At 31.2% G+C, this 24,980-nt stretch overlaps 2 protein-coding genes across 3 annotated transcripts; both read left to right on the top strand.

The window, feature by feature from the left end:
• The first annotated feature begins 15,344 nt into the window (after nucleotides 1–15,344).
• LOC142983726 (uncharacterized) lies at nucleotides 15,345–20,867 on the top strand. 2 transcript variants are annotated; one of them, XM_076130744.1, is made up of 2 exons: nucleotides 15,345–15,837; nucleotides 19,790–20,413. In XM_076130744.1, the coding sequence occupies exons 1-2, from the start codon at nucleotides 15,375–15,377 to the stop codon at nucleotides 20,041–20,043; spliced, it is 717 nt and encodes a 238-aa protein (XP_075986859.1). In that variant the 5' UTR covers nucleotides 15,345–15,374; the 3' UTR covers nucleotides 20,044–20,413. The 2 variants fall into 2 exon arrangements, with proteins under 2 accessions (XP_075986859.1, XP_075986858.1); XM_076130743.1 differs by lacking the exon at nucleotides 15,345–15,837 and adding an exon at nucleotides 17,549–18,230 and having other exon boundaries at nucleotides 19,790–20,867.
• A 2,055-nt stretch (nucleotides 20,868–22,922) lies between these two features.
• On the top strand, nucleotides 22,923–24,364 carry LOC142983588 (uncharacterized). Its single transcript, XM_076130548.1, has 2 exons — nucleotides 22,923–23,508; nucleotides 24,051–24,364. Exons 1-2 carry the CDS (start codon nucleotides 22,968–22,970, stop codon nucleotides 24,326–24,328), a joined length of 819 nt encoding a protein of 272 aa, XP_075986663.1. The 5' UTR covers nucleotides 22,923–22,967; the 3' UTR covers nucleotides 24,329–24,364.
• Nucleotides 24,365–24,980: the final 616 nt, after the last annotated feature.

The following is a 24,980-nucleotide window of genomic DNA, read 5'->3' as shown; positions in this document are numbered from 1 at the left end:
TCTATAAAATATTAATTGGAGTTTGACCCTCCGAAATTTATATATACATACTATACTTTACTATACAATACTAACATATTTTTAACTACCAATAGCATAATACTTGAACTTGGCTCTAAATCATTGAACAATTATAGCGGTATTCGACCGTTTACCGTGTTGTGAAGCCGAGCGAACATTCACTATTTGATGATTTGAGAATACTAGTAACGCCATCTCTTGGTGAATGAAGTGAAGTGGAGTATAAAATAAGTTCAGTATAATTTTGCAAAAGTATGAGTAGTAAAACTTATTTCATAGTTTATACGTAATGTAGTTGCAATAAAATATGGTCTTATTATAAAGTACTTAGGGTTTTCAAATTACGGCATAATTAAGTGACAACGTATTTTAGAATAAGTGTGATATGAATGATGAAATTCATTATCTTATATTTGTAATAAAAAATACTTCTTAAGGATTGCAAAAGGCGTGTTAAATATTAATAAGGTGAAATAAGAAGAGTCGTGAATGATATGATGAAAAACAATAACATTAACAATAATAAGTTATTCCAAGAATAAAGAATAAAATAACTTCTTAAGGAATCATAATCACAGTATGCTATTTATGGACAGTCTCTGCCTCGTGTTATATTATTTTTAGAAACTGTGTAACTATTGTAGTATATCTAAATAATATTTCACGTTTTGCTATCTTTAAATAATTCATATATTTTATGCAGAAAGATATTTATAACCATGTTTAAACAATGAAATAGTTGACTAGTAAATAATAAAAATACTTTTCTTAGAATTAATCAACGTATCATTTTTAAGTTTCTACTTTTAAAAACTATAAGAAATGTAGAAAGTAAATTTAGCCACGTTATTATTCATCTTTTTTTTAATCAAGCGTCATGATATTACAAAATCTGTAAATCATAATAATATAAATTTCTAAAAACGATATTAAGTCCCTGCTCCTGAAAATATCTATTTCAAGAGACTGTAACCAAAAAATCTCCTTTCATAATTCCTGAAAAACATAATCGTAACATTGTCGCCAGTAGTCGTTTAGAAACTAAGCCGTATATACGGACAAGCCTACTTTTATACTAGTTTTCAATATAGATAGAATGTGAAAAAAAATAACATGCCATCTTCACGCACACATTGAAAGCATCTCGTGAACATTATTGTGTATGTATACGCCTTTCACTCACACACACAGGTGAAGAAGTGTCGGAACAGGTGGAGGAATGGAGTAGCCTTTGTAAAATAGTTTTGGTGCTCAGTTGATGATTAAAATATCTAGCCGAATATAGAAGAATATAGTGTCATCTAGAAACTTAAAACATTATATTATAACTGCCACCTTCTTAATAGTACCCAGTAGTGATAAAATTGGTTTTCTCTAAATTAAGTTAATATCAAAATAAATAGAGATATTTCTTTTATAGACACTGCTTTGCTGAAGTTGATGCTATTGAACGAAAGAATATATAAAAACGACTTCTGGTTGATGTATTTCTTGGCATTGGTTACATGTATCGATATCATTAGTAAAATTTTATTTGCAAAGACTTTCTGAAAGAAATTCTGAAAAGATTTTTTGAAACAACCGACCCATTTAAAAAAAGTTAAAGTTATACTTGTTGTCATTTTTATTCATTTGCTCCTACAAATGTTTAATTATTTAGTAATACAAATAGTATACCAACAGAACAAACTTGAAAGTTATCAACGTTAAACGACTCTACACCATCTCCTAGCCTTATTATGTAGACAGCTAACTTTCTCTACCACTACACAGACAATATTTGTATGTGTGCGTGACACTTTCACTTAAACATTTTTGTTGTGTAGTCTTTATATTTTCTTATTTGTAGTTATAATGGATTTCTTTAAAGACATTGAATTTTAAAATTATTTTGTATATTTGGGTTTTAAAAATGTATATTTTGTATTAGGTGAAAATATATACCATATATGTTTGCAAATTACTGTCGTTTAATTATTCAATGTATTGTATTCTAATAATTTTAATAAATCAATAGTAATTTGATACTACTTTGTGAAATTGTCATTATGTTTGCTATTTCTTAAAAAAATGTGCATATTTTTTATCCCTGGAATGAAAAATATATATATTTAGTCTATGCTTATAGTCAAATTCATTTTCTTTAAAATTTGACGTAATAAGGAATGATTGTATGGATATAAAGATGAAATCAGAATTAGTAACTTCATAATACCAATTTTACGATAGCCACCCAACACAATTACACTTATAATTATTTGGTAATCAAAAAATCTATATTTTGGTATCGAAATCCTGCAACTGACATCATAAGCTTATATTTATAGGTATTAGGATTTAGGGTTTACTACACTCAGTTTGTAGGATCACCTTTGGTTTAGGTCTTCATGTTAAACAATTAGATAAAATAAAAACCTATAGTCTATGGCCGAGGATTGCGATCGACAGAATGGTTTGGTCGAGACTTTTACAAAACATTGGATACGTTTAATCATATTGCACAGCATAGGTTAGGAAAAATGTTTATAATTATCTAACCACTTGTGTACCCTATTTAGAGGTATCAAATATTTGTAGCATAAAACTACACTTGATAGTTATGTAAAGGTCCAACAACCTATATTAGTAGACTTTTAATCCTTTAATCCTTGCATTGCTAAAGCATTTGTTTTATAATTTTTCATCTCCTTTGTTGTATTTTGGCATAGCACCAACATTTCCTTCGTTAGGAACTAATGTTATCCTATTCATACCATCTAGTTAGAAACTACTTGTAATGAACAGAAGCAATCTTCGATATGAATTCCAGTAATTATTGGTACAACAAAAGTTAGGCAAATGGATTTTTTTCCAACATACTAATCCTGCTATTCTGCTGGTTTTGTTTTTGGAGTTGGTTTAAAATTTCATACACTATAAGGTCTTGATTTCCACAGCAGTATTATCAAATCACACATTTCAGTACCTAACTCTAAGTTTCATCTTCAAGCTTCATATAAAATAGCCTTACTATATTTCTCTTAAAGAAACTACCCATCGAAACATAAACAGATCTCTAACCAATCGGATATAAAAATCATTACCATCAATTACTAAAACGAGAAAAATCAACCTGTCTCGTGGGCTATTAAAAAGAAAAAAAAATGTCTTTCACCGGCTAAGGAATTTGGGGCTTAGTAGTTGCTTACACCTTTCTCTTCGCTTTCACACCGAGAGATCGGGTAAACACAGTGCCCTCAATGGTCTTATTTACCTTAAACTATAACCCCATAACTCCAGACACCTCCTATTCAAAAATCTATCTTAGCTCATAGTTATAAAGTTCACATTTCAATAAGAGATAGTTGTGAGTTGTTTAGTCTAAGTCAGGTGTGTCATAGTAAAAACAGGTGTGCCAGTCAATTCCACTTTTTTATTTCATTGTGAGATTAGGCGCCCACCCATGTGATAACCTAATAATTTATTGTTTTTTGGAAGGTTGATGTATGAACAGTAAAATATAAGAGTTTTCTTAAGCGGACCTGGTTAAGTTACTGTAGTCAAATGTTCTAAGTTAGAGAGACAAGTTTCAATAAGTCCTTGTTATATGCTTTTCTCAGAATAAGTATAGCTGATAACAGCAAAACATAAAGACACATGTTTTGCTGTTATTACCTATTGCATACTACTAAAATACCTCCTGCATACCTTGAATTAAACACTATTTTCTACAACATTTACATCATTGATACTCAAAAATGTTAACAGAACTTGGTCTGATGGTTTAGTTTATAGTTAAAGATGTCCTAAAAAAAATTAGATATATTACAATTCATGTGTTTTCAAATAAAAGTGCGCACTGATTATTACTTAAATCCTTTTAAACTTCAAACTAAATAAATAATTATTTATTTATTTAGTTTGAAGTTTAAAAGGAGTTATTTTCGGTCCAAAGTAGGTACGGTAAGCGCCCCTATCAATATACTTAGTTCCTTATTCTTTTGAGCATTCATTTTCTTAACAACTATTAACTCAATTTAGTTCGGGCTCAATTCGGTTCTAGATAATTATTGTGTGTCTTCAGCATATTCCACAGAAGAGTACTGATTATAAAATATCTACTGCTAACTAACCAAAAAGCTAAGATGATTCTGTAATTACCAATAGAATGAAATATGAATTGGTACCTACTTCACTAAACTACCTCATGTCTAGATTACTACGCGCTTTTCCAATCCATGCATTGATCCACGCATTTATCATCATTGGCTGGAGTCAATCAGTACAGCAGTACAGATGATTCAAGTACTACAGTTATACTACAGACCAAAAAAGCCACCTGAAAAAAAAAACATTACGTCTACCAAAGCCTCTCGAATCAGGTGTTTTGCAATCGTCATTCGCAACCGGATGTAGGCATTTTTCTCTTGAAGGTGAAAGTGTTCGAAGTGGCACGCGTAGTCGAAAGTCGAAAGTGAAGTGGATGTTTTGGTAATTTATGTGTGAGAAAGCGTGGTAGGAGGTATCATGTGTGGTAGTACGAATATTGTTTTAGTGGCGGTCGGCACGCGGCTATGAAAGGAAACTTAAAATTGATATTTTTATTTATTTATTTTTTGGGAAACAAACATAGGTTAGGCATAAATATGACAAAATAGAATTATAATAATAAATCTGTAACTTAAGCCTTAAAAATTGCGCAAATGTTATGCATTTAACTACTAGAATACACACAAGAAACCACTAAAAGCCGATGTAAATTCATCAGTTTCGTCTACCTGTGCTACTATAATATGTATACTAATTACAAGGCACAGATGTCCCCAAACTCTTAAAAATATTAGAAATAAGTTTTAGCTATCATGCTGATTTCAAAATTATTACGAAACCAATACGCTTTGAATTTGTAAATGAAGCAGGATCATAAAATAGTTTTATGCATTTTTTTTCTTTTGGTTTAAGTTTTATAGTTATTACTTTATTTTAAGAGATTTTAATGAAATATAAACCAAGAAAATAAATTGGTTTATTTCCAAAACACACATATATTATACGTGAATTAGATTCAAGTGTACGTAGTTTCTTCATATTGAAATGTATAAAAAAGTTCTCGTGAGTTCAAGACAATGACAGTTTAATTTCTAACAATTTTCTAAAGTAATTACTACTTTGTCATTTTAGACAATTGTAATTTGCGAATGGCTTAGAACGAGCCATTATTTTTGTTATAATTTTCTCGTAGCAGACAGCCTAATCGCTTATTACATTGAAATTCGAAAATAACTTAAATAAAAAATTATAATCGCAAAATATAAAACGCAAAAGTAATGGTAAAAAGTATGAGCCAAATATTTATTTTATTTACACCAGAAGTCCTGTCTACAGTTTACATGGCAAATGAATTACTAGGAGAATCAATACAAAGAACAGAAAAACTAATGTTTCGAGCCAAGAAATGTTCAGGATAGAGAATATTATTGCAAGCTGCATTATTTTTTGACTTAAATTTAAACGCATGCTTTTTACAAAAGTTAGTTTTAGTGTAGAGTGTTTCCCACTCGCTTCAGATTAAATTCCCAAATTAACTATTCCATATCGACGTGAAAATATTTAAAAAACGACTGATAAATTATTGTTTCATTCTCGTTAGTTTGTGTACATATATAAAATCACGCCTTTCCACCAAGCTAGGAAGTAACTAATAGTCGCTATGATCCCCAAAAATCCTCTTATTCATTTTCATCACTTCCATACTTACAATTTACGCCGTATAATATATATACTACTCATACATACTTCGACTCAACTCGACTCGAAGAATAAGACGACAAATATTGATTGTTAATTTACCACAAATTAATATTACCAATTAGGGATTAAAGTAAACACTACAATAAAGACTTCCTTATCCTATTATTAATTTAATAATTTTTAATATTTTTTAAGTCTAAAGGTCTTTGTTCAGCAGTGGAACACAGGAACAAGCTAGATAAAAAAAATGTAATGAATAAGAAAGCCGCTCCCAAATCCCATACTTTTCACTTCAGTCATATATATATATTTTTTTTTCTTATGTGTTTGATGTATTTAATATGGAATTTTATTCTGAAATAAAAATATTACCATTATTATTATATAAATACGTCAATGTAAAGCCTCTATAACTAAAATACATACAACACATACATACTTCGACTTAACACCTACAATCTACCAGTCGCCGAGTTCAACGCCCGACTTTCTACAGCCTCGTGATATAACAAGGATGCTGTGATGTCACCCGAGATGAAAGTTTTTAGTTCAGGCCTTTTTTTCTTATGAGACTTATGTAACACAATTTTCAGTGAGTGGTTAGAATAATTTACGAGTTAGGTACTGTAATAGCGTTTGAGGCTTTTTTGAGTTTCTTACTTGATGAAGTGGTTAGTTTGTTTTTTTTTTTTGGTTAGAAATAATTTAGTTGTTAGCAGATGAAATTGGTGTTTTTGAAATATTTTTACAATAATAGGACATTTTATAGTGCTGTTTGTGTGACTTAGTAATAATTAGTTAAGACTATTTGTACAGTTCGATTTATTTCACTGGGTTCGCTTATTCTAGCAAAAAAGACGATTTTTTTTCTTGATCTAGAAATAAGGATAATATTTATATTACATATACTTTTAAAAGTGTATGTTAGCTAGAGTTCATAAAAGGTCAAAAAAAATAGCTGTGACTAAGTTACTTAAACTAACTGTACATAGATTTTTTTTAATTTTAATTAATGTTTCACGTTTCCTTAATAAATGTTTTCTTTTTTACGGAAAATGTTAATTAACATTATAGCTTATATACTCCAGCCGAGCTCTACAACTTATAAAATAGAGTCTATACTATAATTTTCATACATTTTATCAACTAAACCTCTACCAAGTCCAATCAAACCAAGTATATTACTTCACAATCTTCAAGACTCATCCATTCAATCAACAGGTGTATACTTTCACACTGCACACGTGTGCGTGGCATTGGCATTCACACAGACTCTACCGACTCTACAAACACACATGTATAGAAACAAGTAAACATCCGTATACTCGGCCCCGTTTTCCATCCCGGTGTATAAGTATATGTATGTAGGCTAGGTATGCAGGTTCTTGTTTGTTTGTATGTAAAATGATGTACGTCTGGTTGTTTGTGGTATGGGCGGGGTGGGAATATTGTGTTTAAAGGTATAAAGTGAAAATGCTTTATGAAGAATTTATTGTTAGTTAAAAATGTTGTACTTACTTAATTTCTGAGAACCTGAATATTTTGTTACTAAATCACAGAATGGAAGGACTTTAGGAACTTTTATTTAATTACAAATTAACTATGATATTATTATACAGTATTTAGGAAGTAAAATGATTTATATCTGATAACTATTTAGTTGTTAAATTAATATAAAATACTCTATAGAGTACTATTAGAGCTTAATAATCAAGCAAATCAGTAGTAAACTTAACAATAATAGTGTCGGATATTCAAAAGACTTCGAAATCCATAATATTTAACGCGTTGATGTCTTTTACACTACGAAACCGATGTACGACTTTTTAGGTAGTGTTATTCACTTTTGGTTCTATAGTCTCCTGGTTGCAATTATCAAATTCAAATAGGAATTAATTTTAAAATTAACAGAAGTATTTGACAGTATACTTGAGCACAAAATCGTTACTGATGACACTACTGAAGTTACTATAAAATAGTAAAAATGTTTTTCATGGATGTGACTACACAGTAATAATATACTCACACTAATAATATTTCACAATACCTTTATGACTTTTAAACTGTTGCATTGCATGAACAATATGTAATAGAATACGGGATAAACTTCATCATTTAACTTTAAAATATACCATACGTTCATTTGGTATTTCGCAATGATTTAGCAAACCTTTATATGAAAAGTATTTTTTGGAGAAGATTTAAGCAATATTTTTAATGTAAATATATATTATATTTAAACAATAGAACGGTTTCCTTAGCGACAGAAATAGAAAATTACTTATTGAGATGAACAATTCTACAAGTAATGCCTAAAATCAATTTACGATTAAATCAGAGGCTTAACTTCTCAGAAAAGAACAGACTAGAACCTGCAGACTCTACAGCTTACTATTATTACCGAAACGGTTGACAAAACCTCGCCCACTTGACCACACACACATACACACAAATAATAAATCTTTCAAACATACAAATTATATAACTCACACAGGTGGTAACTTTCACAAAACTTTCATTTTTCTACTCATTTACAAACAAAACTCTACCATCTTCACTTTGATGTAGAGTCGAAATTTGTTTGCAATTTTTTCGTTTCAGTTGCATAACCATTTCGTTTGAGGACATTGAACTTTAAAAATGAAGAAAGTTATATTAATATGGATTTTTATGAGAGTTATTCACGTGAGTTTGGGAGGTAGAGATAATAACACCACGCCTACGCCTTGAAGGCTTAAGCAGAACGATGTATGTTCAATATAATCTTATAAGAGTAAAATAATCTTCTGAATTATTGATGTATTGAATTATGGAATTATATGATATATTATTTTCTTATAAAGGTATGTTAAGGTAAAGAAACACTAAAGAACTACGATCTCTATTTCTAAATTACTTTGTTCAGTAGAAACTTCAGTTGTTAAAGCAACGTAATTTGTACATCAAGAAAACTTTTCATGTGCGATTATTATCTTTTACCAAAATAAATGAAACAATATTTGAAAGAGACCTATGTCCAGCAGTGAACGTAGTACATTATCTGTAACGATACCAAAATGTTAGAATAACTGTACCTAAGTGATAAAACTTTTAGTATTGCAGTACACGCATAAAAATATACTCTCATTTAATCCTATTTCAATACAAATTCTAAGTATTTTCAACGATTAATATTGATACTTATGTATCGTTAAACAAAGTTTACAAGTTTTGTTAGAAAATAGAACTATAATCAACGATAATTATCTTTTAATTATAATATCTTTAATAAGCTATAGGTATTTACGTCAATTTTAATGTGTAATATTATAAGTTTAAATTTAACCACTACAGCGAGCCAATATTTAATGGTAATAATAGTACTTGTAAATTAATCTATAACCTAAGATTTTTAATACAATTACTTCTAACAAGGTAATACATATATTATGTTTTTGTTCAATTTATTAACTGTTCCCGAAACTAAACACAATTGTTTCTTTTAGTCTACGAAATACCAGACTGCTATAGTTATAAGTAGGTAAGAGAAAACAAAATTTAAATCAAAGAAAACTATAATGTTGAATGATTGAATTATTTTGGTTTTGAAAACAAAAAAATGCCGTAGGTATTCTTAAATCAGAACATAAAATAACTTAATATAACCATAACAATTCCATTTGCAAGTAACTATCTATATTCACAAAATATGTATATTATCTTCCTCGCTACACCGAAAACAATCGTTATTACCATTTGAGTACATAACTATTTTATTTAAACTAAACCAAGCCAAGCATACAAAACGACATAATTATCTTTACAAAACTTATTGTTCTTTTTGTTACAAATCTAAACATATAATGCCATCTACTGGCGACATACAAACAACTTTACATCATTCGCCTGCTACCGCCATCTCTTGGTGAAAGTAATGAACTATGATGAAGGTTTTCACGGCAAAGAGTAAAAAAACTCACAATCGTTGTTGGTCGCTAGAGAGAGTTGTTTTATGTTTTTATTTTATTTGCAAAGACTTTTGATAGAAAAAGCAATGTAGACTTTGATTGTATTATTATGCCGAGTCGGTTACGTCAATAGCAACGTAAAATCGCTTTGTAGTGCTTGTAGCTCTACTAAATTACTTTTCTATTTATACACGATAGGTTAAGTTTCTATAGAATTTTACTACAATACACTTGCTCCTATCCTAAGTTAAGGTTATTATAAAACTTTAATTGAGGTTTAATAACGACTTTTATGTAATTTCAAGAACCAATATAATTTGTTAGAAGAGTCAATAACCTTCTGTATATACTAGCGATACATTAATGAAATAGCCTGGGTCCACGCCTAAGCCTGGGACCACGGCGAGTGCAACCTGCGCCGAAACGTTAGGCATTTTAAGGTAAAATGCGTGTTCGCGTTAATTCCCGTATTCTATTATACATTAAACATGCAACGCGAGAGTTTAACAGTTATGAAATGGTGTTGTCACCAGCTTCAGCAGAAATAAGTAACCAAAAATATCAAACTGAAATTTTACAAACTTATATATCCTCGTGAATGGTTACAGTCATTTAATTTCATTAGAAAAGGATAGACGCAAAAAACCGCAACTCATTGATGACTACATTTTGTGGTCTGTCATTCTATTTATATTGAATGATTTAAGTAAGTTTTGCACAAAAGTATATATAGTTTAATGTACCAAAAAAAATGTATATTAAAGTACGATAAAAACAATAAATTAGTAATAGTGTTTTAAAAATATTCAACGCCTGGTCGTATTGAACGGCACTAATATGCATGACCACTGCATGACGCACGCTCGCTTGTGTTCAACCACCGAAACAGTCGCGGCATAAAAAACAATATAATATTACGAAACTCTGGTTGAGGATCATGAAGAATATACTCAAAAGTTAACCTTTAAAGAATTTGCATCATCTTGAGTCTCTTTTATTTAGTTTTTGTAGTCATACCTTGGATTTATAAGTAGAAATCATCTTAAATTAAATGGATGTAGACTGAGCTATTTTGATTGCGTTTGCTAGTAATAAACCTAAAAAACAGGGCGGATTTTTATAAAATGCAATACACAGAAACTTTATTACTTGGATTAATACCGAAAGCTTTTCACCTATCAAGTAGGAAATCATTTAAAACGGATTAAGTCGTTAGCACAAGCACCTAAGTTAGAGATAGACTATATAATATTACCATTACGACATTTGTTTCTACTCAAGCTAAGCGTAACAAAACTCTACTTACTATACTTAAAATCTACAAATAATTAACAATGCTATATTCATTGTAGAGAAAATAAAGACATCATGGTAACTCAACTTATTTTTTACTCATGTATTTTGTAGTAAAATTCGTTAACTGTAACTGTCACTTGAAACTCATTTCTCCTACACTTTCGTATGAGCAATTATTTTCCTGACTTTACTAAGCAATTACAGAGATAGTATATGTACTACCAAAACTATTTTTAAAGTAAACTGATCGTTACTTTGATATCGTGGATTACTCGGACACGAAGCAATTCGCGTTACTGTTGTTGCATTTGCCACACAGTACATCACTAAATACATATGTACACTTAAAATCACGTATTTTTCTCATAGGCACAGATCTAAGAACGCCACTTGTTAAGATCACAAAAATAAACTTGTAGTAAAGTACTATGTTATTTGAAATTCAATTTCGTTAGTGACACAGCCAAAGTTGATAAAGCAACTTCACAGATTTTTGAAGCCGTTTCGTGTTTAAAAGTTATTCCTAAGCTTTTCCATAGTGGAACTACTCTCAGTAGTCGTTTGAGGTGTCGAAGTTTTGTTTATTGACCTCCGAGGTTGGAAGATTAGAGATATTATGGACAGTCCTATTGATATAGGAGTGTATCTCATTACCTAGTTTCTATAACTATTTGCTGTTGATCTCTATTTTATTGCTATAATTTCTTGAAAATTATAATATTTTATACGCAATTTCACTTCACTAGAGGCGATTGTTTATTGCACACATTTGTAATTTGCGGTCGAAAATGTTTGAATGATTATCGAGAGAATACCGCAAAACGTGCTAATCAACCAGCTTTATGTTGAGTTTGTTTGATAGAAATACTTGTCTAAAATTGGATTTTTACAGCATTTTGATAAAATGAATCACGAATTTTTGGCAGGTTTTAAATATTGCAGAACAATTAAAACGTATTTTTTTTTTTGTATAACTTAAATTTAATTACGTCAACCTGCCTAACTTCAATCCACTTAGTTTTACGTACTTCAGTTGATAGTAGATCGTATACCCTTATTCCTTCTTTCTTAATCTTCTTATTAACAAAATTGTCATCTCCGATATTCGTTAGGCCTTAAACTATCTTCAGGCAATTTATTAACCACACAAATCTTCTTACTAAATAAGCAAGGGTCTATTCCACTAACCATACTGAAACTGAACCATGTATTTCATTTATCAAAAGTTCACGCTCGACGGCTAGGAGGAGTCTGACAGGCCGTCATTAGACACACCGCACTGCGCACTTTCTGGTTAAAACAAAACCTTTTAGACCAAATCATTGTTAGCGAAAGTTGATTATAGGATGGTCAAAAAGTAATATTGAAACCATCGATATGTAGGTTTTGAGGGCTTTTGGTAAATTAGGTAATTTTAGTTCAGGCAAGTATCAATTTAAGACAATTATTTGTCAAAATGTGTCATCACAAAACAACCTGATGTTAAGTCTTATATTCTGTAGTTAGGACTCCGATACTTTATACATTAAAACGTTTGTTGTTCAGTTTCAGTTAACTATGCAAGACGTATTCAATGTATTTGAAGCACGCTTTTTGTTATAGATAAAGTTTAGTTGTTTCAAAAATCTTCGCCTATTGCACTGCACCAGATCACCGCCGTAACTGGCAAAAATAGTGTATTTCTTCTTTTATGGAAAATAGATTTAATGCTTACAAAATAAATAATTCATAATTTACTTTCTGAAACGCCATAAAGCAATTGATGTACCTACCTAAATCTACATTGAAATTATTATACTACCTAAAAATTACTTGGTATAGTATTATGCAGGACCAGACCCAGAACATCGATTGCAAGTCCGACACCTAAAGAACCGGCTTATTTGACTCGCAGTTTGTATTAATGCTTCAGTCAGTCTTTATTCTAATAGAACGCGACGTGTCATCCGTGCGGAACACTCCAAGATCAACACAGCCGACATTTAAATCCTTATTAAAGAGATGAGCTTTGAACCTTCGATTTAGAGTTCAGGTTTTATGATGTAAAAACTTTGACGTTAAGGAGTCTAAAATGTGAATGGATTATAAATAAGTGGCTCGTACGCGTAGGAACCTGTTACTATGCTGTGATTGGCAAACGTTTAGCTGTTTCATGTATTATGTGTTGATATCCTATGTTGCCATCAATATCCATCGATTGTAGCCATAACAAATTTCAGTAAGTCTATTATTAAGTCTATGAAACATTGACGTGCTTGATTGAAATGAAACCAACAAGACAAATAGTTGGACAAAGCTAGCTTAGTTTTTATGAGTATTTTGTCCTTGAGTTAAAATTTTATTGGGCCAGAAACGGAGTTAAATTGACGACGTCCAAGGCGCAATGATTAGTAATATGCATGCATTAAACCATTCCATTACTTTAGTTCCAAAATTTTAATCCTTACCTAACAGCATGGTGCTACGAAGAAGAATTATGTAGATAAAAGGATGACAATAGTCGTGTGACGGTAATTTCTTTCTTAATTTTTAAGTAATTTAAAATTTTGTATTTTGTACTAAACCATTTGAAACGACAAGTTGCCTAATGACTACTCACATGCTTTGCAGAGCTGTCAGCACCCAGCATTACCGCTTGAATGCTAGAAACAAATGACACCGGCAAGTCAGCGGCCATGCCCGGCGACCCAACTGTCAGCCTTATGTGTAGGAGCCCTTAGATATAATGCAAACATGTAATTTTTTACATGTCAATACTTTTACATCCACATACCTATGTTAGAATTATTTTGAACCTTTTTCCTTGATACGATATGGTGAAATGTCTTCATAACAAAAAAAGACTAAAACATTATTTACCTCTCATCTTTGGCGCTGCTGTGAAAGTCAATTATGGATTATCAGATATTTTAACACCATCACCCATAGGAGAACTTTACTTTCGATTGTAATTAAATTTTTTTTACTATTTGCTACTGACTTGTACCAAAGAATATTTTCCAAAATTTTAAGGAAAACCGAGATTTAAGACACAGTCTGTTTTTATTCAAAGATGAGTATCTATTTCAGCGGTATTTTCTTATTCCACATAATGTAAATATTAACAAAACAGTAAAGGGACATTATTATGATTTCAAATTTGTCGACGATACCTACTGATAAATTACAAATAAAAATAAATCTGATATATTAATTGATATAATGTGTAACAAAAGAGTGAGACAGGAGAGGAAAAAGCCTCTAGGAAAAAGTAGTTTAATACATCCACATATAATATTACGCCTGTCATACCCCGCAATGTAGGTTTGAACCCGAGTTAAGAACTCGCGTTTAACCATATACGATGTTACTCCAATGATATGGGGAGCGAGGCTATTGCCTTTAGATAAGGATAATAAATATTAAATAATTTTGCGTATTGCTCTCGTAGATTCGGATAAATTTTACCCTTACATAAGCAGTGAGAGCTACCGAAGCATAATTTAACTGAAAGCTCTCAATTAAATGCTAAAAAAACCCATTTTAATTTCTGTCACAGAAAATTCACTTTATAAAATAATTTATTTACTCAAAACACTGCCGTACCGACTGGGTGGCTTGTTTCAAAGAATATCAAACATTACTTAACTGACTAGACTCGAAGGTTTTGCTCAGCCAAGACTCCTCCGTATTTTCTCCACCAGCCCATGCGTATAATGTTACTTTAATCATCATGTATAATACAAGTTCATACAAGAAGTCTTACTACAAAATTCATCTTCAAGCAATCTCAGATAATTAAGTAATGACGAGGCACCTTTAACACTTTCATAAACCTAAGATAGAATAAGTAAATGTATTATTAATAGCATATACTTGTTAGAAATTACAAGTTATCTAGACCGATTCTAATAAAAACAAAACAAAATAGAAAATTACCCACACAGAACTACTCACTTACACTTATTTTGTTGCATTCTCTCGCATGTCTGTCAAAATAAAACAATGCGTATGAGTTTTTCGGACAAGCGAAATTCGACCATCATACACTGACATAACTTATGAATTGCTTGAACACGTGTTCACGTACGAATTTATTTAGCTAACGACCCTACGAAAACGTACAGAAAAACCAACTTAATTTTGCCGCCCAGAAACTAGAAGCAAAATAGATGGCAATTGAAAATGTACTTTATGTGTACAATGTTAAGGTTGATAATAGTATCGTAGTAAATTTTAGAATAGCAAAATTAAGTTTGTAAGATTCAGAAACAGAAGCACGCTTAAACTGGGAGCAATCATCTGACTGACCACAAGCGTGGAATATAAAAGGGTGACAATATAGTAAATGAAACACAGTTTTAGTGTGGACTGACCAAAGTGGACGTGTTCCTTCCAAAAATGTACAAATTATTCTTCTTAGTTATCGTCGCTAGTGTGGTGGCTCTCCCAAATCCCGATGAGGGAAAAGTGGAAAAAGTTCAAGCTATCAAAAAGGATTGTGCAAATGGAATTTTGAATCCTGCGTGTTTAAAACTTGGAGCTATTACCCTGCTGGAGAAGCTGAACAACAAGGATGAAGTGGCTTTGATTTCTGGTGTTAGTCTCGTGAAGGAAGGTGGAAAATCTAACTATGAAGGAGTTGCTACTGATCTTGCGAGATCCTTGTCAAGTGATCCTGACGACAAGCTGGACAAGTCCTTGCTGTACCATGTCGGAAGCTTCCTGGACAGTCATTCCGTGAAGTTGAGGCTCCTGGACGACTCTGCCGTGGAAGAAGCCAAGACCGCCATCGAAGAAGGCCGTGGCAGGAAGAAGAAGGGAGGCATGGGAGGACTCTTCGCTATGGCTGCAATGATGAAAGGTATGTACAATTCATAGTCATTCGCCTAACTGATACAGTGAAATCAAAGCAATCGTTCTTATATTACGCTGTAATAAAAAGTAATATGATAAAAACGGTTCGAGTCCGAAATGTAATTATATAATAGTAATTCTGTACGGTGGCTTGATAAAAAATCGTATCTACGCATACAGTTACTTTTTCATTAATTTCTTTTTGGTGCACAGCATTTATAAAACTCACAGGTACTTTCAAATTCAAGGCATTAGATCATAACTAGTAAGAGTGAATACGTCTAGGATAACAATAAAAAAGATTTACTTATTTATGTAGACTAAATTATGAAAACTAAGAAGAAGACGAAATTCATGTTAGACAACTTTTTACAGTTTTAATTACAAAGAAGTAACTCGCAAGGAAATATTTAAACATGAATTTAGTTTAGAATATTTAAGATTGCAATGCACAGCTAGTAAAAAAGTAAACATAATATACACATTCAGAACTTTTCATTCCTGACTAGGAAATGGGAAAGGAACTATTAGAATCTTAGGCTATGAGAATCTAGAACTTGAATTTTTTTGAATATCAAACGAAGTCCTTAAAACCATGCTTCCAAGTTGTCTAGCCTTTTAACACCCACCTAAGGTAGTCTTCAGAGAAAATTGGTAAAATGCTGTCAATTTACGACATCAATTATTTTTGGCCAATTCAAGTGTCCCATTCTAACATCATTATTATTACATTACCTTGTCAACCAAAACGTATTCAAAGACAACAGATGAAATGTTTTTTCCATTGTTTTGTATAACGGCTCGAAATTAAATTGGACTGGTCCAATTTTTATAATTGAGCTTTATTTGCATCAAGAACATGATCTAGATGTTTTGTATCTTTTTAATCTTATTCGGTCTAGTTCGTGAGCCCTGAGCCGAGTTTTTGAGGAAAATGGCAATCTTGATAAAGGGCTTTAAATAGGTATATTTAAAACCATACTCACGTTCAGATCGAGATGAAAATTACCAGAAAATTTGACTTCAATTTAGTATTCTGGGGTAGTCCCTAACTATGATTTATAGTAAGAGAAAAAGTATTGAGAATTTACTAAAGTAATGATACTTAACTTTATGAAAATGGAAAACTAAGTACAAAAGATATATCTTCATTAAGATCACTCTCGTCTGCTTTCTTCGTTTCTACTCGTAATTTAATGGGGAACAAATTGTTAATAGGAGATGGGAAAGGCTTTAATCGTAGGACTTGACAATTTTATGAGTTGCTCCATCATAACAATTTATATGTTTTATATCCTCAAATTACTGTTGGTATTATTTGCTTGTTGAAGCAATTTATTAAGCTCTTCGTTAAGATGCACTGCCGAGGTAAGGCTTCAAAATATGTATTTACATTTTTTAAAGATATCTTATAGAAGTTACCAACCATTCAAAAAACTATCATCGACTCTGATGCAGGCACAATTTACTAATACATAGTTTTTATAAACTTACACCAAAAGCTGACTAAGGTTTCAAAATCAATTAGCCTCGTCGTTAATGAGACTTAAAGCAAACAAAACCTGTGATACAGTAGTTAGCATATTAAAAACCCATAAAATCACTATACATTTACATCAGTCGGCTACTCCAATGACTGCATGCGATAATAAACGAAAACCTTACCACGACGGAAATGTTAAACCAAAACCAACCCTACGAATACGAATATAAGGTATATTTTCCTGTAAAGAAAACTCAGCCTACTGCAGTCAGTCTTCTATGAAAATATAATGGATCTTAGAGTACTCCGTACTAATCATACATCTATGTGAGACATATATAAGGTGAACGAAACAATTGCTTATCAAACACTAGTCGCATTCGTTCGATACAGACGTACGACAATGTATTTCATATCAATATTGTTCATGACGACAGCAGTATTCGCACTGCCTAGTCCAGAAATAAGTGACACGGTAAAAAACCAAGTGGAACCTACAGCCGAAACTGCAGCAAGAGCTTTTGGCAAGGATTGCACTAATGGGATCTTCAGCCCTACGTGCTTAAAAATAGAGGCCATTTCGATGCTTGAGAAATTAAGTGTTAAAGAAGAACTTCAATTACTACCTGGTATTAGTATAGTAAAGGAGCCTGCTAATGAAAATGGAAGTAAAGTTGATGAGTTCGCTGCGGAACTGGCGAGGTCGTTTCCTTCGAAACCTGACGAACGATTGGACAAATATTTGCTGTATCGGCTTGGGAATTACTTGGACACACATACTGTGAAGTTGAAATTGCTTGATGAGGGAGCTGCTGAAGAAGCCAGGGCTTTGGTTGGTGAAGCGAGGGGTAAAGGAGGTCTTGGAGGAAAGAAAGGTGGATTAGGAGGTCTGATGGCCGCTGGTTTGCTGATGAAAGGTATGTGTAGGATAATGGATAGTGTATAGGATCTGATTGAGAAAAGGAACAGTTAGTAATTTTAAAAGGTCAATGTGTTGACACGTGAATTGGGTATCATCGAAAAGGTTTCATCGCATTTTAAATTCATATCAATAATAACTTTACAAACGACTAAAATCATGAAAAAGTTAATATTTAAAATATTGTAATAATATTTATTTTGAAGTTAGATTCTAATATCGTGATCCAAAGTTAGGCAGACGAAGTGAAAGTTTAATTTAACTGCTGAAACAATCTAGATTTAAAGATAATGAATTTAGCTCTACTGTTATTTATATTTCATTGTTTATTTAGTAAAAGCCGATTTACTTAAAGCTTTGAATAAAATTAATCAAATCTAGCAAATATATTCAACCAACAACCCAGACTAACAGTTTACCTAAACGATCTTATTACTATGACGGGAATTGTCTGATTTAACTTTAACAAATTTCAAATGATACAATAACTTAATTTATTCAAACTACAAGCATCATAAACGGAATAAATTAAAAAACACATTTCGGAATTCATAGCTACAAGTAATTTAATTTAAGCAGTATATAAAATGCGTGATATAAAAAAAAACTTTAAGTGCATTAAGTTACTATACTCTACTCTCCACTTCTTTAAACTCTCACGACTATTACACATAATATTATACTGCAACGGGTCTTAAACCCGTTTAAGACCCGATGCATTATAATATTATGTGTCTTAAACGGGTTTAAGACCCGTTGCATTAAAATATTATCTACTCTCCACGTACAAAAAGGTTCACAAATTAACGATCGAACGAAAAGATCTATAGAAGCTTCTTCAATTCTTGATTATTCTTATAAACTTACATGGATATGGACCTACAAACGTGCCCTAGTATATTATCAACCCCATTTTCCTCCACGACGACTTAAAAAGATAAAAAGAGAGATTAATATTATCTTCAATCAATCTGATAATAATTACACGACAGCGTTGTCAAGAAAAAAATACTACAAACTCAAATTGTACTGTCATAGGAAACAGAGCATATCGTACTAGGAAAACACTGGTTGTCATTTAAAACATACTAATTCTTAACTTTTACTTTGCCAAGAAAACGACGCTAAGATCTAAGTGATTTACGCATGTAGAACTTGACGATAAGTTTGTACTTAGTTCCAGAGATAGTTTGTAGAGAATTTGCATTGTCAATATTAATTTTACTAATTTAAATAGGTTTTCGTATATTGCGATTGATAAAACAGCCTGATTTTTGAGATATTTTCAAAAATTTCGAAAGTTATTTGTGTAATGCGATTATTATCAAAATCTTATGTGCTTTTAGGATGTTTTCCGGTTATGCTATGTTCATGTCTTAACTTAACCTTTTAGCCAGCGCCATTTCCTTTAGTTGCATATTAGTAGCATAGAATATCATCAACAAAATTCTCAAATAGTCTAGAGTTTTTCATGCATCACAAGTTTTCATTTTCAGTTAACTTACAGGCGAATCTGTTTGCATGTTGGATGTTTTTAAACCAAATTCTTCTTTCCAGGTACTCTCATCTCCATCGCGCTTGGTGCCCTCGCTCTCCTTGCCGGCAAAGCCTTAGTCACCGCCATGATGTCCCTCCTTCTCTCTGCAATCATCGGCATCAAATCTCTTTCTGGAGGTCAAAAGTCCACCACATATGAGATCGTCTCTAAGCCTGTTTACACCCACTCCCATTCACACTCAACAGCTCATGAGGATGTTGGTGGGTACGGACACTCAGGTTACGGAAGAAACCTGAAAGTCAGGAGGCGTTAAAGCCTTTTTAGAATTGGGAAGTTGATATTCGTCTAGTGAAAAGTCAGTAAAATCAGACACGATGATAAAAGAAAAGTCTTATGTGTTTTTTAGTTTTCTCTTTTTTATTTTAGATTTGTTTTTTTTCTTATTTATTTTTATATTTTTGTTTTTTTTCAATGCTGACTGAACTTTGATGAATATTTAACTTTCTAAGAGTAGTTGTAAATAAATGTCATTTACAGTAAGAATCACCAAAGTCTGTATGACGTAAACGAACGAAAAAACCGCTATTTATTGAACTATTTATTATTAGGTTAAGGCAACACTGTTTTCATTTTCTTTTTTATTTTTGTTTATTTATTTTAAATATGTATTTTTTGTTATTTATTTTATATCTTTTTTTATTTATATAATGCTATTATTTATTTTTGTGTATTTATTTATTGCTTTTATAATTGTATGTACTGTGATTATTAGTTACTATTATTATTATATTACATTATTTTTATATTATCATACGGGTATCTAGCAATGATGATATTTTTACCTCATAGTATTATGTAACATAACTTTATTTTTGTTATATTTTTACCTCATAGTATTATGTAACATAACTTTATTTTTGTTATATATTACTATTATTATATTTGCCATTATAATTTTATATATTATATAAGTAATAGCAGATAATAATATAATATTATATTGTATTTATAACTGACATAATTTGTGTAAATATGTGTAGTCAATATAATGAGTATTTTATCGATATTGTTATTATAATAATATATTTTCTGTACTATATTCTGTTATACTTCAGCACCAAGAGAAAATAAAGTGTTTGTTGGAATATATCTTACTTTTATTTAAACCTGACGTACAAGCTTACAATAAAATTTTATTCTTATTGTGGATCCATACTACCGGAAAAATCGATTGAAAATAAATTAAATGAAATCGATTGAAAATAAATTAAATTATGAAAATTTATAAATAAATAAAGCTTGAGAAAAAAATCTCTTCATTTTGTATGAGATCTTTTCCAAAAAAAAACATTTTCGATCAGTAAACTTTTCTAGAGTGAATCCTAAGAAGAAGAAGATCCAAATATTATATTCTTACCTGCGTTTGCAATCATTAAGCTTTAGCTCGAATAAACTAAATGCCTAAACCACTGAACATGTCTACAAATGTAAAAGATAATAGCTAGAAGGCCATAGAAATATAGAAAAAAAATGCCCGGAACATATTCCTATAATGGACTTAACTATTTTAATTTTAAAAAACATTAAATTTTTCCGTTGCGTGAAAATGGACTTGTAGTTAAATTAAGTTTTCGATTAACCATTAAGTATTACGTAATTTACATAACAGATATTTTTACTACTTTACATAAGACACGCACATTTATTTACTTTTCTCATTTTACAAGACACACAAAAGATTGTATTTGTTTTTTCACAAATAGTTCCAGTGCTCGACTTTCATTCACTGATAGACCTCGCTGAGTTTTATTTTATTTATTATTTTTATTTTTCACAATACAAACTGTGGTGAAAGCCGTGGAATTATTTTTGTTACAACTATCTGATTTGATGATCGACATGTAATATTACGGCACCTACTTTCTTCGCTATTGTTGGGACTTCATTAAGTATTGATCTTGATTTTAATTGTTCATTAAGTTTCAGTCAAGTCATTCATAATGAGAAACTAAATAGCTTTTGACTACATTATTTTGAGACAAGTACTTGAGTTAAAGGGTTTGGGGCTTAGAAGACACTTACTGCAAAGTCGCTGGCATATGTATAGAATAGAGTCTATACATGAAAGTGACAGAATACAAGATAAATAACTAAAAGGTTTTCCTGTAACCCAGTAACAATGTTGATGAAAATCGACATTAAAGTGAATGACATGAACTGTTAAAAGCTAAAGTTAATTCACAAAAAAAGCTATTAGCTAAAAAAATACCTAAGGGCTCCTACACACTGTGCCGGCGCCATGTGCGGATGGGTTACACGGCTTACTGACGATATTTGTTCCTAACATTCGAGCGATTGATTCGGGAATTTGACGGCTCTGCGCGGCATGTGAGTGGCAGCCAAACACACTGAAATGTAAAACAGGAATGAATGAAGGAAAATGTTTTTTTTTTTCTTTAATTATATTGTAACACTAAGTATTATTTACATTTTTATTTTTACTCGTCAAGCTCAGTCACTTGTTGTCACTCTTATTGTCGTATGTAAAATAATTGTCGAATTCAGGAGAACTGAATGTAAACTGAATGTTCAATTTTATCTACGGTACTTTTAATCACAAATAAAACTTTCTAAAACCATATTAAAATGTATGATTTACTTTATATGAAATCGTCATATTAGCAGCATCGATTTCTTTGGTTCCTATTAAAATATTAAATCTTTATGAAAAGTGAAAATGCTTTTAATGTTATGATTACATTTTTAAGTCATAATATTTTTCACAAATCGTTAATATCCATCAATTTGTTGACGAGCTAACTCTTTCATCGTCACCTTTACTTAAATTCGACTATACCTAATCTGCATGAAATCACAATTTCTGCCTCAAAGCACCTAATCATAAAACTTGGCGTTTAATATTTTTCTCCTTTAAATTTTATGATACCTCATTATCCAATTTTATGGTCAAAACAATAATCCAATTCAGTTAACAGATTATCGATTGGAAACCAAAAATCGATCCACTTTCCACCTTTTCCATTACGATCTACCTTTTATTTACCGAACGAAAGTTGCGCACAATACGCTCCAAACCAACTTTGTTCTTTTTAACATTTTTCTTATACTTTTTGTCAACTTGAACGGTATAAAATAAATTGCGATCAGATTAGATCTATCAGTCCATTGCGACTCTCCATAGAAATGATCCAGTGATTTCAAAGTGCCGTGGTTAAAATGGTTCTTAAGAGTGTTTGTGTTGCCGTTCTTGTGTTGTGTGTGGGATCTCAAGGATCTATAGAAGGATCGGATCCGAATACTATAGTTGACGTCGTTAAAAATGTGCCAAATAACACTGAAAGGATTGGAAGAACTTTGCACAAGGAGTGCAACAGTTTGCTGAGTTCTAAATGTCTGAAGATCCACGTGTTGTCCTTTTTGGAGGATCTGAGCTCTCGCGATGAGCTTCATCTTCTCCCTGGACTGAGTATTGTGAAGGAGAATGGTACTTCAAATACTCCAAGTCCTGAAGAAATGGCTGCTGAGCTCTCCCGTCAATTTCCTGGAAAGCCAGAAGAGAAATTAAACCGTTTCCTTTTGTACCGTCTTCAAGACTATCTGGACGGTCATTCCTTGAGATACAAATTGCTGGATCCCCAGACAACAAAGGAGGCTTTAGATGCTGCTAAAGGTGAAGAGTCTACTGCTAGGAAAAAGGGTGGACTTGGTAAAGGAGGCGGCGGTGGTGCCCTTCTTGCCGCTGCTTTGATGATGAAAGGTAATTTCATTTGATAACTAGTCCCTGCACGATTCATATCAAATTTTATTAAATATTATGTTTTGTTTGTTGTTATGTTAAATAATGTAATCGCTGTAATGCATTACGACTTTGATCGTATACAATTATTCAATAGCTTTGATGTAAGATGTAATAACATACTTGCTTTCAAATATTACTATAATTTTCGTCCGATAATAAGCAGTCTAGAGCGTGTGATGGTACTTTATCATGCTACATAAAGCTACAGTAAAGTTTAACACAGTTTAAGCATAAATTTATTTTACACACTATTAAGTAGGTATAGTACATTGTGCATATTTCAACAGAAATTCAATGAGCGTGATCTTTTCCGAACATTCTTTGTACACTCTGTTTAAAGGGTTTCTTATTTAGATACAATTTATACCTATATCCGAATTCTATAAGTTTAATTTTTGTGTACATATAATAATATATTTTTGTGTATAATATAATATAATAACATTTACGTTTTCTGATTACTACAAATTTTACGATATCATTTTTTTATTATATTACAGGTACACTTGCCGCAGCAGCTCTGGGTGCCTTAGCTCTCCTCGCCGGAAAAGCTCTCATGACTGCCCTTATGTCTCTCCTCCTTTCTGCCCTCGTCGGGCTCAAAGGACATGGTGAACATAAGTCTACTACTTACGAGATCATCACCAAACCAGAGATATCCCATCACCACTCCCACAGCCATGAAGAACACCATGAACATGAACATGGCCATCATGGAGGATATAGACGAGCGTATGATTATAATAGCTATATGCCTTATGATACTACTAGTAGTTAATTGAGAATAATAATTTATTTATTGTTCTGACTTATAATTTGTATAGTGTTTTGATTTCATTATTAATAATATTAGGATGGTGATGTTATTATGTGATAATAATTGTTATTATTATCATCAAGGTGTATAATGGCATTATAATAATATTATTAATAATGATTTACGTAATACTACATGGAACAGAAATAATACGGCGATTATTTATTCTAATTTATTAAAATGTAACAACGAAATAGTTTTTAAGATAATTTATTCATTTAGTTAAGTAAAACAATTTTATTATTATTTATTTATTTATTTGCAAGAAGAAAATGGATATGCTTTTAATAATATTTGCTTATATACATTTATTTATGTATGTAGCATATTTAAATATTTATTTATTATTTACCATCATCGATAATATTTTCTTCCCACCGTTTAATAATGCTTTATATATATTTTTTTCATATTATTATTTTTTATGTTGCATTTATTTATTCATTTATTTTATTATTAATATCGATTTATGTAAATATACGTTTATATATAGCAGTATATTTAACTGTGATATTTATTTAATAGTATTTTATGCTTATTTAATAGTACTACGCTTCCTCTTATACCAAAAATATGTTATGTTATTTATTTATTTTATAACTTCTTTACCTCA

Source organism: Anticarsia gemmatalis, chromosome 24, assembly GCF_050436995.1.
Source record: "Anticarsia gemmatalis isolate Benzon Research Colony breed Stoneville strain chromosome 24, ilAntGemm2 primary, whole genome shotgun sequence".
Classification (NCBI taxonomy): Eukaryota; Metazoa; Arthropoda; class Insecta; order Lepidoptera; family Erebidae; genus Anticarsia; species Anticarsia gemmatalis.
The sequence above is the reverse complement of the archived record's forward strand: the minus strand, read 5'-3'. Positions and strand labels throughout refer to the sequence as shown.

Coding starts and splice junctions, on each gene's coding strand:
- LOC142983726 (XM_076130743.1), top strand. CDS start 17,717: ATGTATTTCATATCAATATTGTTCATGACGACAGCAGTATTCGCACTG. Junction 18,231..19,789: donor CGCTGGTTTGCTGATGAAAG/GTATGTGTAGGA, acceptor TCTTCTTTCCAG/GTACTCTCATCTCCATCGCG.
- LOC142983588 (XM_076130548.1), top strand. CDS start 22,968: ATGGTTCTTAAGAGTGTTTGTGTTGCCGTTCTTGTGTTGTGTGTGGGA. Junction 23,509..24,050: donor CGCTGCTTTGATGATGAAAG/GTAATTTCATTT, acceptor ATTATATTACAG/GTACACTTGCCGCAGCAGCT.